This window comes from Microtus ochrogaster, unplaced genomic scaffold (assembly GCF_000317375.1).
Source record: "Microtus ochrogaster isolate Prairie Vole_2 unplaced genomic scaffold, MicOch1.0 UNK73, whole genome shotgun sequence".
Taxonomy (NCBI): Eukaryota; Metazoa; Chordata; class Mammalia; order Rodentia; family Cricetidae; genus Microtus; species Microtus ochrogaster.
In genome coordinates this window covers 43,106-60,648 of record NW_004949171.1, presented here as the reverse complement: position 1 = coordinate 60,648, position 17,543 = coordinate 43,106, and the positions used below count along the sequence as shown (strand labels likewise).

General features: G+C 35.7%; 1 protein-coding gene across 1 annotated transcript; it reads right to left on the bottom strand.

The window, feature by feature from the left end:
- Positions 1-4,645: 4,645 nt before the first annotated feature.
- On the bottom strand, positions 4,646-5,599 carry LOC101988422 (olfactory receptor 51G2-like). The gene has a single exon (XM_005370138.2). It carries the CDS (start codon positions 5,597-5,599, stop codon positions 4,646-4,648), a length of 954 nt encoding a protein of 317 aa, XP_005370195.1.
- Between the last annotated feature and the right edge of the window lie 11,944 nt (positions 5,600-17,543).

Genomic DNA, 17,543 nt, shown 5'->3' with positions numbered 1-17,543 from the left:
AGAGAGAGAGAGAGAGAGAGAGAGAGAGAGAGAGAGAGAGAGAGAGAGAGAGAGAGAGAGAGGAAGCACGGGGTGGTTAGGAATGATTGCTCATACTAGAAATATTGCATTATAGAAGAAAAGGTAGGCTGGACAACACAGCAAGACCATATCAAACAAAGCAAGGAGAAGGAGGAGTGGGGAATAAACAGGGATATTTTCTGCCCTCTGCCTACAAGCAAGCAAGATAAATATCTTTGCCATGGGGAAGAAAGAACTGAAGACCCCTGTAGATCCTCCTCAGCCTTGAGATGATACCAGGGAAATTCATATTAACAAATACTCCTAATTTGGCATTCTGTTTGTTCGTCTCTCCAGCAAGTTGTTCACAATGAAGACGTGTGCCCAGTGTTGATCCTTTTCTCACACCTGTCACCAGTGCATTCAGTACAAGACCTCCAAGCAGGGAAACAAAGAATGGGAAGTATGCTTTGTAAACCGTTTGTATTTAAGGTAGGATGAAAGGCAGCAGGATGTTGAAAACAGAGGAGCAAGAGCCTTTCATTCACTTCTAGCCAGTGTGCTGAGATACTTTCCTTGTGGGCAGACTATGCACATGTATAGCATTACTATACTTCTTTTAGAAAGTAGGGTTTCTTTTTGTTTAAAACAAATGACTAAGAAAGGCATTCCTAAAACGAACAAGTGTGTCATTCTGGAAGTGATGTTCAATCCCTATGACCCACTTAGATACAAACAGCTCTTTTTGTGAACTCCTTGTGTACAGCTATATGGCTCAAATTTTACTAAAATGAATTATTTAGATTGTTAAACAAAGGTATACTGATGTTGGGAAATTTGAGAAAAACAATGAAATTTTTAGAGGAAATGTTCCAAACATTAGAAAGTAGGGTTCATTTATAAAGTTTATGTAATGTATTTTAGAGCTCTTATTGCAAACCCATCCTGATCTAAGCTTTTCTAATATATGGATTTAATAAGAAAAGAAAATAAAAGTGCAATAGTGAGTATTTATACCATGACATCTAAATAGTAGGTACTGGACATCTTTAGAATATATTAAATCGCATTTCACATTTGGTTAAAAACGAGAATATAGTGAGTAATTTTAAAGTGTCTTCAAACTTATATGACATGTTGTTGAGGAAAACATGTGGCCCTGTCTGCCTGAGTGCTTCCTCAGTTGAGAGTTACTAATGGTATCCTCTATGTAAGGATAGTGAGAGGAAAAATATTTGTACAATAAATTTTATTTCTAAGATTTGTTTTATTTTTATTCATTATGTGTGTTTCTGCATGTATGCCTATGTGTGCACATGAACACATATACACATTTTTCTGTGATTGTATGTTACTTGTGCATAGGTGCCTGTGGAAGCCAGACAAAACATCTACTCTTCTTAAGATTCAGTTACAAGTGTTTATGAGCTACTGAATGTTCTTATAAATGTTCTTATAAATGAACATTTTCTGTCCTGACTGCCTGGTCCCAAATAATCACTCAGAGGTTTATACTAATTGTAAGTGCTTGACTAATAGCTCAGGATTATTATCAACTAGCTCTTAAGTTTTAAGTTAACCCATATTCCTTATTTACACTCTGCCACTTGACAGTACATTTATTAGCATGGCACATCCATCTCCTGCTCCCTCTGCATCTGGCTGGTGTCTCCTGACTCTGCCCTTCTCCTTCCCACCATCCTTGGTTTGGTCACCTCTCCTAACTTTCTACCTGGATACTGGCCAATCAGTATTTTATTAAACCAATTCAAATGACAAACCTTTACAGTATACAAGAGGATTATTCCACAACAGGTTCTGGTCTGAATTAGGGTCTACTGGAAGAGTGGCAAACCATTTTAAGCTCCAATCATTTCTTCAGGCTCTTGTACAGTCTTTTTCACACTATCTGATAAATAATAAAAATTCAATGAAGGGTAATAATTCTAAGTTGAAATATATTAAAACAAAGACAATGTTAGAATTTAATAATAAATATAAAATAATAACTCTTTAGGCTAGTTTTGTGGTGAAATACTAAAGGTACAAGATTAATAACAGTGATTTTCCAGGTAAAACAATGCTTTATTTTCATAGTTATGTTGTTTTTCCATGAAATATCTATTTAAAAGTAGTTGTAGAGTTACTTTATATATGCTGTAATTCTCTATTTCAAATATCCTTTTCCTGTTCAACACTGTAATTGCAGATCAGAGTAAGGTATCATATTCAGTATTCATGTTGCCTCCTACAATTGAACTGTACTAGACCAGAACCAAATACCATTACTTCATTTATTGCCAATCACATAATACAGACATTTATTCACAAATCTAATTTGTTGATGTAGTGATTATGATTCCTTGTTTGTTACCTGTCCCTCACATTTTCCTTTGCTTCTCCCCTTTTGCTCTAAGCACAACAATTGCAAGAATTAACCTCATGTCAATCCTTCAGGTCAGATATATCAGAAAACAATATCCTCATAGGGAATGAGATGAGATATGAATAAATCTGACTTTTGTAAAATACTGTTAAATCACTAGTTCATTTCCTTACACTGTCCTATTACTCCTTTTGTAAGTTAAAAAAAAAAGTGGTGTGTCAGGCATTCACAATAACATTGTGAATCCAAATATAAGGATGGCTAAAGAGTCATTGATTCTAGGCCTCTTCTTCTTTCTGAATCACCACCCACATCTACTTCCATTTTGTCTTGTTATTATCTTTTTATTATTTATTCTGACAATAGTTTCTAAATCACAAGGAAACATGAATACAAAAAGTTGCTTTGTATCTTTTGTTTGTCACAATCCAAATGGAAAGGAGTATGTCTGTCCCTGAAAAATTCTAGTATAAAACGTAAATTCATATTCAAGTTTAAAATCTTTGTGATGATAGCCCAGAAAAACATTTGATAGAATGTTGACTATAGAGATATCACATACATTCTGCAAACAAGCAAGAAACCTCTCAAAGAAAAACTGCCTCTTGTCTTCAAACCCTGGATGACTACTGATAACCTGTTGCAGATCACTTCCCTTTTGCTTGGGAAGTTGGAGCCATGAAGCTTCTGGTGAGAAGGACACATCAAGTAGAGAAGGAAGCACCAAGTAGAAAAGCATAGTGATTGAACCATAAGATGGTAAAGCGGTTCTAGATAGAACCTTCTATAATTTGTGGCTCTTATGCTTCTCAAATGATCCCTTTCTCAGAAAGAAGGCCACACCCAATGCTTGTCAGAACAGCTCCTCTAGCTCGTAAACATCTGGCAGAGCAGAACCAGGTGAATGCTTTTGGAACTGGGAACAATATCAACCCTTCGATATTTTATTCATGGAATTATCTGTCTTCCAAGAAGCTTTTGACTCCAATTTTCACCATCTCCCCGTGCAACCTCCCACTTTCTATACCAAGTCAAACCAAACTCAGGTCCCACTGACTACTTCATTGTAGGTTTTGTCCCTAATTTTAATGCTAGAGTAGAAGCTGCATGACAATTGTGTCTTCCTTGTCTGATATACACTGTATGTGCCAAACAGATGCTAAAAATGTTGTGATCAATGACTTCAGTTAACCTTTAGAAACTCATTTAAATTTTCCTCTTCATTTTTGTTAACTCTTTTAATTTCATATTATATTGTAATTAATAATTTCCCCTTCCCATTCCTCCTTCCAAACTTTCCTATCTAGTTCTCCTTGCTCTCTTTCAAATTCATAATCTCTTTTTTCACTAATCATTGTTACATGTATATATGTACAAGTGTACACATATATATTCCTAAATATGACCTGCTCAGTCTGGAATGTTATTTGTGTGTATGTCTTTAGGTTGGACCAATACACATGGACAGCCTTAAAACTTTCTTAATGCAGATTCCTATTTTTTCTGTTCTGTTAAGTGCTTATTTATCGTCAGAGACAATTGAGTTTCTCTTCCTCCTGTCCTTCTCAGCTTGACCCCTGAATGATACACCTTCAACTTTAACAACAAATTCATTTATCCTCTCTGGAAATTTGGAGAAGAGCTGCATCTCAGTTGTAGAAGTCTAGATGCCAACCCCCGTGTTAAACGTGCAATCGGAAACAGAACAAGGTCTGAGTAAAATATTAATTCTTAATTAATTAGATTAACCACTTTTTATACTTTTAAAAATATCTTTTCAGGCAGTATATTTAGCTAGTTTTAGTGCTCATTGGAACTTTGAGAAAATCAATTAATATGTAATTGTAATACATAGTCATGTATTTATCATTTTTTATTTTTTAGTATCTTAAGTAACATTGAAATCAAGAATTATGTAATCAGACTTTCATGGTTTATATACCACACAGAGTTTGATCCATCAGCTTCTCAATCATGATAGTATTATTTCAGTCAGTCCGCAAACCAGTAGCTTTCAACTCAGATACCTACTGATTTGTTCTACTGATTTAATTCCAAAGACCACCATTCATCAACAAGCAATCATCTTTCTGCTGTTTTAAAAGCTTTCTGTTCCTATTCTCCTCCTTACTTTCCTGATTTATGGAAATGAGTCCTTTTTAGTGTTAGAATTCATGGTGCCTATAATACTGTTTGGCACATAATAGCGCCTGAGTAATATTTTGAAGATCATTGCCATCTCTCATATTTAGAAAAATCTCATTCACCAGCAACAACACGTTGGACCCCAAATCGCTTACTGAGGGCAGCTTGGATCTGCCTAGATTTGAGACTATACACCAGAGGGTTCAGCAGTGGGGTCATGAGGAGGTAGACATTGCTCATGGTGGTGTAGAGAAGTGGAGAAGTTTCCTGCGTGTAACGATGTAGTACTGCTAGGCTGATGAGAGGCAAGTAGAAAACCAGCACTGTGCAGAAGTGACAGGCGCAGGTTTGCAGGGATTTCCAGTTTCGATCTTGGATCCCCAATTTCATCACAGTGCCCAAGATCTTCACGTATGAAACTACAATGAAGATTGCATCCACTGCAAATGTACAAAGTACACAGACCAATCCGTAGATGCTACTGACCGTGACATCTCCACAGGCCAAGTTCAGCATATCTGGGTAGTAGCAGTAGGAGTGTGAGAGGGTGTTGGCTCCACAGAAAGGAAACGTCCTGAGAAAAAAAGGCAGCGGGGCCAATAGCGTGGCTCCTCGTATGAGGGCAGCACCACTGAGGCAGACAACAGTTTGGTGAGTCAGGATCCTTGTATAGTTTAATGGAGCACAGATAGCCACTAAGCGGTCAAAAGCCATGGCCACCAGAACACCTGATTCCACAGAGGAGAGAGTGTGGATAAAGAACATTTGAGTCAGACAGGCATCCAAACCAACGTCATGGATATCAAACCAGAAGATGGCCAAGACACTAGGCATTGTTGACAATGAAAGGCCTAGATCAGTAAGGGCTAGCATAGCCAAGAAATAAAACTGGGGTTCATGAAGGCTCTGCTCTGCTCTAACTAGAAGGAGGAGTACAATATTGCCCCCAAGTGCTACCAGGTACAGGAGACAAAAAGGGATGGAGATCCACATATGTGCAGCCTCTAGACCAGGAATCCCAATGAAGGAAAAAGTGGGCCAATCGGACGTATTACTCGGACCTGACATGGCGAGATGTAGATGGGATTGGAATTCAGGACACTCACAGTTCTACAAAAGAGAAATCAAATCAGAGAAGTTTAAAATGCAGTATAAAGTAAAATGGAAATTTTATATATGGAATAGCAAAATTGAAGCATGGGAATTTCAAACTTTGTCACCCAAATATAGGCAGAGATTGTGGGACAATTAGAATTCTTAGAAAATGCTGAGAGGATATAAAATTGTACAGTTTTTATGGAAAATGATTTGGCAGTCTCTTTTAAAGTAAAACACAGATTTACGATTTCCTGATTATTTACCCAGTGATTGCATTACTTTGAATTTGTTTAAAAGATATACTTAGAATTATTCCTATGCACTATTTATGATAGCCAAAAAAACTGAGAAGAAAATGATTACACATTTATTGTTAAATGAAAAAATAAACCACAAAAGATCCATACAATTTACATTTTAAAAGGAAGAAATCACTGAAAGACAAAACAGCAGGAATTGCTCACTATAAAAACAAAGAGAAAAACAAAGTATGAATGCTGCTATATTCATGAAGACAAATTTGCTTTAGCAACAAATTCAAGGACAGCTGATTAGAGAGACTGGGAGTAACAGGTTGTAAGGTTTGTGGCTGGTTATACACGTTAATCACTGGTGAACCATTAGGAAAAGTGTGTGCTTTCTTCCATAATCCTGTCCTTTAACTGATTCCTAAAGAAAATGCTTGTATGTTTGTGAAACTACTAGAGTCTGAGTTCAGAACTTTCTAATGTCAAGAACAGAAGCTCAGGCTTCTGTGTCTCTCAACTATTAGACCCTGTAGATTGCCCTCACCATAGTGACTGAACTAACAGAGCTCTGCGATCACACTGACATGTTTGTTTAAATATATTTCCAGCGTTTTCTCTGTTCCGAGTCGTAAATCCCTGATGTATACTTCCATTCTTGCCACACTCGAGGATCTCTTTGCATGTACATTGTACAATATATAGTTTATTTTTAGTTATTTTAACTCTTATAAGTCTGCATAGACTTTTTGTATTTTTTTTTCAGAAAAATGAGTGAGCTGATCATCCATGAAACACCTGATTATTTGCTTTGTGGTTAGGAGGATAAGAAGTGAGAAAGAATTATAATGGATTTGAATTATAATTTGCAATGCATGAGAGGTTTGTCGTTAGTTACCTTTTTATGCTGATTTTCCTGTTTGAATGAGACTATTATTATTTGACTCATCTATCCTTAAAATCAGAAATAGCAGAATAAATTACTTTCATAGAGATTAATACTGATAAATTCGTTGCTCATAAAATCTAAATTTATATTCTTTTCTCAGTTTGTTAATTTACCCATTCCCTCAAGCCCAGTGCTGTAGCTGGACCATCTTTTCTTTGTATCTTTCATACCCATTGAGTGAAATTCTGTTTAAATTTTATTAATTTTTAAATAACCACAATTTTATCTCCGCCAAAGAACATCATCTCATTACCTGGCAGGATTAACAGCTTTTAGTTCTGTAGTTACATAAGAGTTGGAATTCTGATTATGTATTTATCCCCACCTACTCATACTAAAATATTTGCTTTTACAACTCTTTGAGTGTTTTTGAGACATTTTCTGAAATATGTATGCGATTACTATCAATGATATTTTTATAAATGTATATAAATTTGACTTAATTCAAATGATTGAACTTAGTAAGTTTATTTCAACAATATTTTATTTCTGTTAGTTAAACTTGCAATAATAGTGCTTTATTTTAATGGTGTTATGTGGATTAATTCTATGAAATGAGAGTGAAAAAGAAATTAGTGCACTTTCTAAAGTTTATCAATTAGCAATCCTTTCTGTTCTGCCATAGAATTCGGTTTAACACAACCCTTCTAGGTAAATTTCAGATATTGCAAATAAAATTCTATGTTATTTTTGTAAATCAAAAAAAATCTGTGTATATACTAAGCCTAAGATGTGATTTAAACTATATATGTATACATATACATGAACTCAATAAGATGATGCATAAGATACTATAGTGAATTGTGTATGAGTTAGATTCTAGATATTGATATGTGCATACATATGTAAATATATGTATCCATACACAAACATATATAACATCTAAAATATAAAATCATCTTTATGAATCATTCATATACTTGAGAGTATTGTACAAAAATAAGCTTAATTTTATCCTGTTCCTCATCACTAATCTTAGCTTAAAAATAGTGGATGAAAGAAAATGGAAATATAAATAAACAAAAACTGAAGATATACTCAGAAACACATATGAAATAAAAATGAAAAAATAAGAATAAAATTAACACTGTGTTAATTAATTTAACCAGTTCCATATTCCAGTGGTAAAGTCACAACACGTTTACTGGATCATAGTACTGCAGTCTCTATAGACACATAGACTAAGTAAATGCTATTGATAGTTTGTGTGAACAAATCTAAGGGATAAGGATATATATAGAGATACTAAATAAAATATTATTTATAGAGCTATACAGCTTTTCCTTTTCAAAGTCAAACTATAATGTTACACATATTCTCACACATTCTTTGAGTTAGAAGTCACCTGTTAGAGACAAATTACCAACCTTATGAAAATGTTTAAACAGAAGCATGTATGCAATATTGAAACTGACTATCAAGTAGTGGAAAAGCTCCCTACCCAGATAAATCCCAGCTTATTAAACTGGTAGTTTTAATCTGGCTTGGCATATTCCTGGTTACAATTTGAATGTTTGAATATCTTGAAATTTGTGAATAAAATAACAGATATCATTATAACAAGTGAAATATTTGTGTGAAAAAAAAAGGGCTTTCTTTGGGTTAACTGCTGAGTGAGGAGGCTTCTCCCTAAGCACGTGGCATTCTCTACAATACCACATGAACTGGATTAATGGTTTATATAATTCTCATGCATGCTAGAAAAACTGACCCTCAGAAAACTTGTCAAACAAAACAAAATAAAGCAAAACCAAAAACCACAGTGCCTATTCAGCTTTCTAAAATACAGTGTGAACTCAGAGCACTGACTCCTCAGCTATTGGCAAAGACGATAAATAGTACATAGAAAATACAACTAATCAATAATGTAATTTTAATCATTTAACCAAACATCAAATTCTCTAATACAATTTCCAAACCAAACACTTTCTAACTCAACAATACAATCCCTTTAGTTTTGATCATTTTTGTCATGGAAAACAAATTACTGGTGTGTGTGTGTGTTTTTTTTTTAGTCACTGAATTAAATGACAAGTGGTTGTTTCATACAGCACTGTTTGAGTGGACTTTCTCAGAGCTCGGTAGCAGCTATCACTTCTTTCCAGAATACTTCACTCACTGTGTGGTAGTAGCCAGCCTCCTCTTGTTCAGAAGCATCTGTTGCAGGCTTCTCCTCTTTGAGTCAGGAAGCTCTTCACTCAGCATTGAGAGGAAGAATCTTACCTCAAGGGTCTATTACTGTTTTATAGACTCCAGGTCTCCCAGGTGCCTGACAAGCTCTACTGAGACTTTAAAGGTTCAGGGAATTCCTAAATATCCTAGGAAAAAACCCTTAAATTTATCTTTGTTTCAGGGGATTTGAGGAGAAGACTGCTTTTCTTACAGACCTGCCTTAGTATGCTGGAGGTAGGGATAAGTATCATTTTAGCAGAAAATGAAGATCTGGCCAATTTCTTCCTTTATTGTATGAAAGGCAAGTTGAAGTGAAAATGTGTAAAGGTGCCATGTATTCATAGATGCGGTCAAGCATCTAGGATTAGTGAGCTTTTAAATAGGTAAAGAGATTGCTTAGGAGAAATCTTACTAAAAATATGTGAGTATATGACATCCAATGTCAAAAATGCATGGCTACTTCATGTGACTTTGAAGCCCACTTATCTGCTTCTCCTCTCTGAGAGTAACATGGGATGATGTCTTGAATTTAATATAATATTAAACATACCACTTTAAATCACCTGGCTGAATTACAAGTTTAATTTTCTTTTTGAATTTTAGAATTTCCCCTTATAAAAAGTCTGAGATAATTTATCTGTTATCTTACAGTTTATGGACATTCACAAAACATTTTTTAAAAACCTGAAACCATTACTTTTGAGTTTTCTGTAAATGTGAAAAATACCTACACTTAATCTGTCCTTAGCTTTTTCCTTCACTATCCTACACGATAATATCACAGAAACATCTCACATATCTCTCCAGTGATCTTTCTCGACATCAAGTCATTTTTGTTTATTATCTGTGTTCTTATAAATTCAGATTTTACATCAGCCAAATATCATTACATTTTCCATTTAAGGTTCTCCCCCTGCTTCCCCCAAGACAGTGTTTCTTTGTGAAACAGTCCAGGCTGTCCTGGAACTCACTTTGTAGACCAGACTGACCTCAAATTCACAGATATCCACCTACTTCTGCCTCCTGAGTGCTGGAATTAAACATATGCACCACCATGGCCCAGCTCCACTTAAGTGTTTAAGTAAAAGTCCTACTAATGTAAAGAACATACCGATTGGTTATCCAAAAGTATAAATGACACAAGAATATGATTTTATGTATTTATATGTGTATGAACATAAACATATATGCGTATAACAGCAATTGGTGGAAAAGAGGCCATGAATTTGAAATGGAATAAGTAGGGGTATATGGAAGATATTGGAGGAAAGGAAGGCAAAGAAGAAACACTTTAATTATAATCTCGAAAAAATTAACAACAGCAACAACAACAACAACAACAACAACAACAACAATAATAATAATAATAATAGTTGATTATACCCTGAGCCCATTCCTGGCAATGCCTGACCTACTGTTCATCGGCAGGGTCTTATAGAGATCAGTGAGGCTTCAGCTGAAATTTTTGCTACTGAGAGAGTAAGGAAAAGTGAGGATAATGCCTTCAGTTTTGTGTCTAGTGGGGCCCCCAACTAATTCTAATAAATATCTCTAATGAAAAATTTTCACAGATGGCCCTACCTAAAAGCAAACAGGTCCCAAAACAACCCAAAAGTTCTAAATCTGGGAAAGAGTCTGAAATAGGGGAGCATAGTGTGGGATGGGTTTTGGGGTTATGGGAATAGAAGGAAGATAAATGAGGGTGAAGGGAGAAAATAGAACAAACTGTGCAATATAAAATTAGCAACAAACTAAATTAATGAACATAAAAACTATTATTGCTTTTTCAACCGATGTTTCTATTGATTTATGAGATTGTTGCTATTTATAAAGGTACAAAAATACTAGATAATAATTTCATAGACTCAAATTAGTCTATACAATTATAGAGATTAATGTAAACTATAGCATGTTCTATTCCTATAGCACAATGAAAAATATTTTGAAAGTTTCCTTATACAGCCAGGTCATATTTGTCTTTTTTTACTCTCATGAATAAAACTTATTTAGTTGTGGAATGTTTTATAAGAAGTTGATTTAATTCTGAATTATGTTTCATGTACCTACTTAACTTTGACACTAACTGCAAAAAAATGTTTGATAGCTTTGGGGACATTTCATTGCTTGTATAGTTGAGATATTTGCTTTTTAAGAAAATCACTGGCTATCTCAATGTCAGATTGAGTAAATATTTGATTTTTAAAATATAAAGTACTTGGAAAAGAAGTTACTTGCTGACTAGGCTCTCCTTGGAAAAAAGACAAAGCTGAAGGAAATTCCCATAAGAACGATAGTAAATAACTCAAAATGAAATCCTCCCTTGTGGAGAGCCTTTCCTACCCAAGTGCCACAGATCACACATGGCCCAAGATAGCTTTGAGTGTGGTCTAACACAAAACCATAGTTTTCCTTAAAAATGTCTTGAGGTTTTTTTTTTCAATCATATTGTGACTAGTATGAGCTCCATAGTTGCCATCATCTTGCAATGTCAAAAGGCTGAATGGACAAACTTGGCTGACCTTCTAATGACAGGACTTAATATGAACCCATGATAGACATCTTCCCTTGTATCTGCCTCTTCCTTATTTCATTCTATTACAGATTCACTGATTTTAATCAGTGGCATAGATAGATACACATTTCTACAAGTTCAATGAGGGAAACTCTCCCAATTCAATTGCATATTAAAATATTGCTTTGAAAAAGGTGTTATTAATCAATAATTGCTTGTAAATGAAGCTGGCTTTTGGGAGTTTGATGAAAACAAATTCATGTGTGCATCCATGTTAAATGAGCTAACGAGCAATCTAATCAGGAGACTTCGGATAGATGAAACTTAGAAAGAGGTCTGCAAACACATTTTTTTTAAAAAATAAATGACAGGTATCTCTAAAGGAAAACACGGACTTAGGTTTCAAAGCACTTTATTGGTGAACCAAATATTGGCAGTTTGGAACCTGGGCACAGAAGTTTAAGCTGTTTATTATACATCTAAGTAGCAAAGAACCAAGTCATCATAGTTCAGACTTGGAGGAGACCATATTATAAAAGAAAAAAAAAACAGCATGTAGTCTTATTAAGTAAAAATTTTTGCATGATAAGTTAACTAAGATGTTTGAAAATTTACAGTGAAAGTTTTCTAAAAAGGTAAAAGACAAACACTCATTTCTCTGGAAGGCATACTGGTGGAACAACTTATTACTCAAAACCATAATGAAACACTTATTTCTCTGGAAGGCATACTGGTGGAACAACTTTTTACTCAAAACCATAATGAAACACTTAGTGGCATTATTGCTTATCGATGTCTTTCTCTCTGAGGAAATTTCTTTGAGCAAATGAAAAATAGGTAGAAATATTTTGGTTCCACAGTTCATATATAAACAATTCATGAGATCTATAGTTTATCATTACTTTTGCTGGGAATAGAAGGAGTATTTCAAACTATATTTAGATGTTTGCTGTTTGTTACAATTGGAATGACCTTGAAAATTTAAGCCTTTTCCTGAATTCTGTAAGGCTTTTCATACATCAGTTATTTGCTGTGTCTCAAGGGGAAATGTGAACACCCATACACACAATTGCTTAGCACACATTTATATCCGTGTCTTGTTGTTGAACTTTAACACAGTGATGTAAAAAGAACAATAGTCTTATTTAATTTTTGGAAGTGATCAATCCATAAGTTTGCATAAGTTATCTGATACTGTGTTTTCAATTTAATCCTCTTTATCAGAACATCTGAGGGAAGGAGAGCTACTCTGTGCAGATGGAAACAAGTTCAGATATGCTGCTGCACGTAGTAGGCTAGGTACAATGATAATGTGATGTGGGAGTCCCCTATATGTGTTGTGATTACCATTAATGAATAAAGAAACTTCTTTAAACCTAAAGCAGGGCAGAACTTAGGTAGACAGGGAAAGCTAGGCTGAACGCTGGGAGAAAGAAGAGCCAAGTCAGAGGGACACCATAGAGCTGCCACCAGAGATAGATGTGCTGAAACTTTGCTGATAGGCCATCACCTTATGGCGATATACAGATTAATAGAAATGGGTTAAATTAAAATGTAAGCATTAGCCAATAAGAAGCTAGAGCTAATGGGCCAAGCAGTGAATTAAATAATATAGTTTCTGTGTGATTTTGGGTCTAAGCTAGCTGGACAGCCAGGAACCAAAAATAATGTGTGGGAACTGGAGCCCCGAGTTGATATCCTTGCCCCCATTTCAGGTGCTTATCTGCAAAGAAAACATAATAAATTCCCTCTGCTCCTGGAGCGGGGGAAGGAATTTTGAGTGCATGCTGAAGGTTCCTTGATCCCTGCCAGGGTCAGGTTACAGTCCCTTCACAGCCCCCTCCTCATTTGGTGCCAGGTATAAAAGCCAACCCAGCAGGACAATAAAAAAGCTGTTCTACCTCAACCTCATGCTCTGTGCATTCATTCAACCTGGACACCCTCTGCCGAGATTCTTGGTTCCAGCCTGTGCTGATGTGGCAATAATGTACTGCATATGTTTTTGTAACATTTTCTCTTTTAAAAATTATATCTGGCATCTTTTTCCTTCCTTTTTCCTCCCTCTAAAATATGTTTAAAACTAAAACTTTGAGTTTTTTTTTAATCATAGGTAAAGGACAAATGTTTGCGGATACAGTTACATTTGCCCAGTGTTAAATGGCATGCTTTATATACATTTTAAATTGCCATTGTACATACCATCAACAGTTATAATTTATATTTTTCTATGTCCTTTTATAATAATAAGAGGAACAAAATGAAATGTTGCATATTTAGTATCTGTAAAAATACCCAGAGAAGCTGAAAATAGAATTTCAGTTACGTATGACTGGAAGGTGATTATTGCACAGACATGAGTCAAGCTACAATATTTACAACAGAAGAGAAGTTTTTGAGAAATATACTACATACCATGGGAATGACAGGCAACTGTACTTGAAAATTGGTAAACTAGGTTTTAAATACTCTCACTACAAAATCTCAAATATGCATATGTCAACTAGTTATCAAATTACTCTAGCCAACTCAATATATTTATGCTGTTTTATACAGCACATATTTAATTGCTTTGTTAACTTAAAATAATTTTTTGTTTATTTATTAATACAGTTAAGATAAATGTTTTTGGAAAAATATATGAAAATGATGCTTCTTTTTGTTCTTTTAAAAGATTTATTTATTATTATGTATACAGTGTCATGCCTCCATGTATGCCTGCATGCCAGAAGAAGGCACTGGAACATATTATAGACTGTTGTGAGTCACCATGTGGTTGCTGGTAATTGAACTCATAATCTCTGAAAGAGCAGTCAATGCTTTTAACCTCTTAGCCATCTCTCCAGCTCAAAAATAATGTTTCTTTTTTAAAAATTATTTATTTTTTATTCATTTATCTATTAGTTTATTTATTTATTTGATATACCAATTCCAGTTACCCTTTCCTCCTCTCCTCCTTTTGCCCCCACCTTATCCCAACCCAACCTCTATCCACTCATCCCTGGGAACTCAACTAAGTTTGTCCCATCATCTTCTTGAGGCAGGACCAAGTCACCCCCCCTCCAATGCCGAGCAAGGTATCTGTCCACAGCAAATGGGCTCCATAAAGTCAGTTCATACACTAGGGTTAGATCCTGGTCCTACTGCTACATACTGCCCAAGTCCCACCATTACCACCTGCCTTCATGGGGCCTAGTTCAGGCTGATGCAGGTTCCCCAATTGTCAGTTCTGAATCAGTGAGCTCCTACTAGTTCGGGTCAGCTGATTCTGTGGGTTTCCCCATCATCATCTTGACCCTTTTGTTCATATTATTTCTTCTCCCTCTCTTTGGTTGTACCTCAGGAGCTCAGCCCAGTGGTTAGCTATGAGTCTCTGGATCTACTCTTCAAAGTTTCAGACAAATGTATAGAAGTAGAAAAACTATCTTGAGTGAAATAACCCAGATGTATTCACACAGAAGAGAAAATAAGACATAAAACAAAGGATAACCATCCTACAGACCACAACCTCAGAGAAACTAGGTATCAAAGAGAACCCTAAGAAAGACATACATAGATGCCCCTGGGAAGTGAAAATAGACAACATCTCCTGAGTAAACTGGGAGCATGAGGGGAGGAGGGAGGTTGAAAACAGAGTGAGCAGGGAAGAAGAGAAGGCAGGAGGAGAACAAGAGGGACCAGAAAGGTCAAGTTGGGAGAAGGGAAAGAGGGAAAGAACAAAAAAAGAGGTATCTTGATCAAAGGAGCTATTATGGGGCTAACTAGAAATATGGTATTAGGAAAATTCCCAGGAATTCACAAGGATAACCCCAGATAAGAATCTAAGACTGAGGATGAGCTTAACTGACATCAATCATAGACGTCTCATCCAGAAAATAATGCTTCTTAAGATTTCCCAGTCCATATCACTTCAGAGAGATTCTCCACTTCCAGGAATATTATATTGTCATTAGTTGTTTCAAAGCTTGTATTTTCTTTAGTCTAGATTCACAGAAAGTTACAGAAACTATTTTTAGAGACACTTAAAATACTATGTAAAGAATATCAGCTGGCTTTGCCGTTTGTAAGAAGTATATGGGCTAAAGAAGGGAGACAGAAGCAAAAGGAGTAAATTACTTCTGAATTCTGATATAATTTCTAGGAGAACAAAATAGTGTTTTGGCTGAAACTGTTCAAATGAATCAAAGTACAATGAAGATTTCAATGGAAATTTGTTGTAATAGGAGCAGTGGGCTGCTTCCCGCCACCCGGCTAGCTTTATACCCGAAATAATTACACGGAAACTGTATTCTTTTAAACACTGCTTGACCCATTAGTTCCAGCCTCTTATTGACTAGCTCTTATATATTAATCTAACCCATTTCTAATAATCTGTGTAACCCACGAGGTGGCTTACCAGGGAAGATCTTAACCTGCTTCTCTCTGAAGTGGGAGAATCATGGCGACTCCCTGATTCAGCTTCTTTCTCCCAGCATTCTGTTCTGTCTACTCCGCCTACCTAATTTTTTGTCCTATCAGAGGCCAAGCAGTTTCTTTATTACTTAACCAATAAAACAACAGATAGAAAGATGACCCTCCTCCATCAGAAATTTTTCAATTAAATGAATTTTCCAGAGTTTTTAATGTATTACAGAAAATTTTCATTGTACTGTAATATACAATTTATTGGCAACTTCTAACAGAATTGAACTAATACAACCTTGGTAACTGAAATCACTTAATGGTGCGAAAAAAGACCCACTTAGTGCCTGGGCCATTCTTGTTGTAGTGTCTCTGGGGAGTAAGAAAACAAGAGTTGACTCTCCCATTAAGTAAAAGGGGGTCTAGGGAGATTTTAAGTCTCAAGGGAGAACTGAACACATAATAAGGCATCTGAATTCAGATCATGAGTGTTAGTGATCCTCAATGCAGAAGGAAAAGCTGTGCTTACAGAACCTTGGGGAGCATGCCACTTTAAGATGCCAGGTGAGAGGAAAACTGAGTGTGCTCTGAAAATGAAATTTAGATCAACGAGACTATGGATAAAGTAGTGAGTGCAGAACTATTCAATCAAGTAGGAGGAATAACCGGAGCCTGGAGAGGGGTCTTTAGGAAAGACATCCATAGTTGATTATATTAAATGTCTGAAATGTTTAGGTAATGATAGCGCAACAAATAGAACAAGGATGCTATTTCTGAAGTGGAGAACTGGAGGTCTGTCCACATGGTAATGCTGACCACAGGCCTCAGCTCCTTACTGAATGCACGACTCCCTTTATACCAGCAAGCACAGGTGCAGAAAGTCTTCTCAAAACGAAATCTAAGCAAAAGAAAACACGTAGAATACAGATACAAGAGAGACTTAATTATGAGGGACACTTGCAAGCATGAGACTTGGTTGGGCATATTCTTATCAAACTTGGGATGCTATTTCTAGCCTCCTTTCCCTGATACAGTGCCATTGTCCATTAAAAGAGCAGTGCCCACCTGTTTTCTGAGGCAACTGTTGGATTTCATCTCTGATCGTTTACTTTCCAGAGTTTGTAAAATAAAATTTAATCACAGCAATCACTTCTGAATCTCATCTAAACTGATGCAGATGGATATTTTTATCTGTGAATGTGTAAATGAATGGAGAAATCAGTCAGCAGGCCCCTGAAATATATCATAACTAATATCAGAAAAAGGAAATTTAGAATTTGAGTCTTGTTTCTGTAATTTTCCTTAATGATCTTTCTCCATCAGAACCCGGACTCAAAGGTGATTTTAAATGAGTCATAGGAAAATTAAGAGTAAAATGGAAGTGCATGCTCTCATGCACAGAATGAGGACTTCTCAATATAATCTCCACCAAGAATTACAGCAGGGAATATGATGGCTGGTGGTCAGGAGAAGAACCAGATGTCTAGAGTTCATTGTTTATAGTATCAATGCTTATGGACAGGAACACAAGATGCGTGTTGTGTGTTTAACTAAAGAAACATGGAAAGAAATGTAAGATGGAAAGAGAGGAAATATATGTTTTAAAAACTTGAGAAGATTTAAATGTCCAGAACTTTT

Bases quoted from the DNA above. Each gene is read 5' to 3' on its own strand.
- LOC101988422 (XM_005370138.2), bottom strand. From the start codon at position 5,599: ATGTCAGGTCCGAGTAATACGTCCGATTGGCCCACTTTTTCCTTCATT.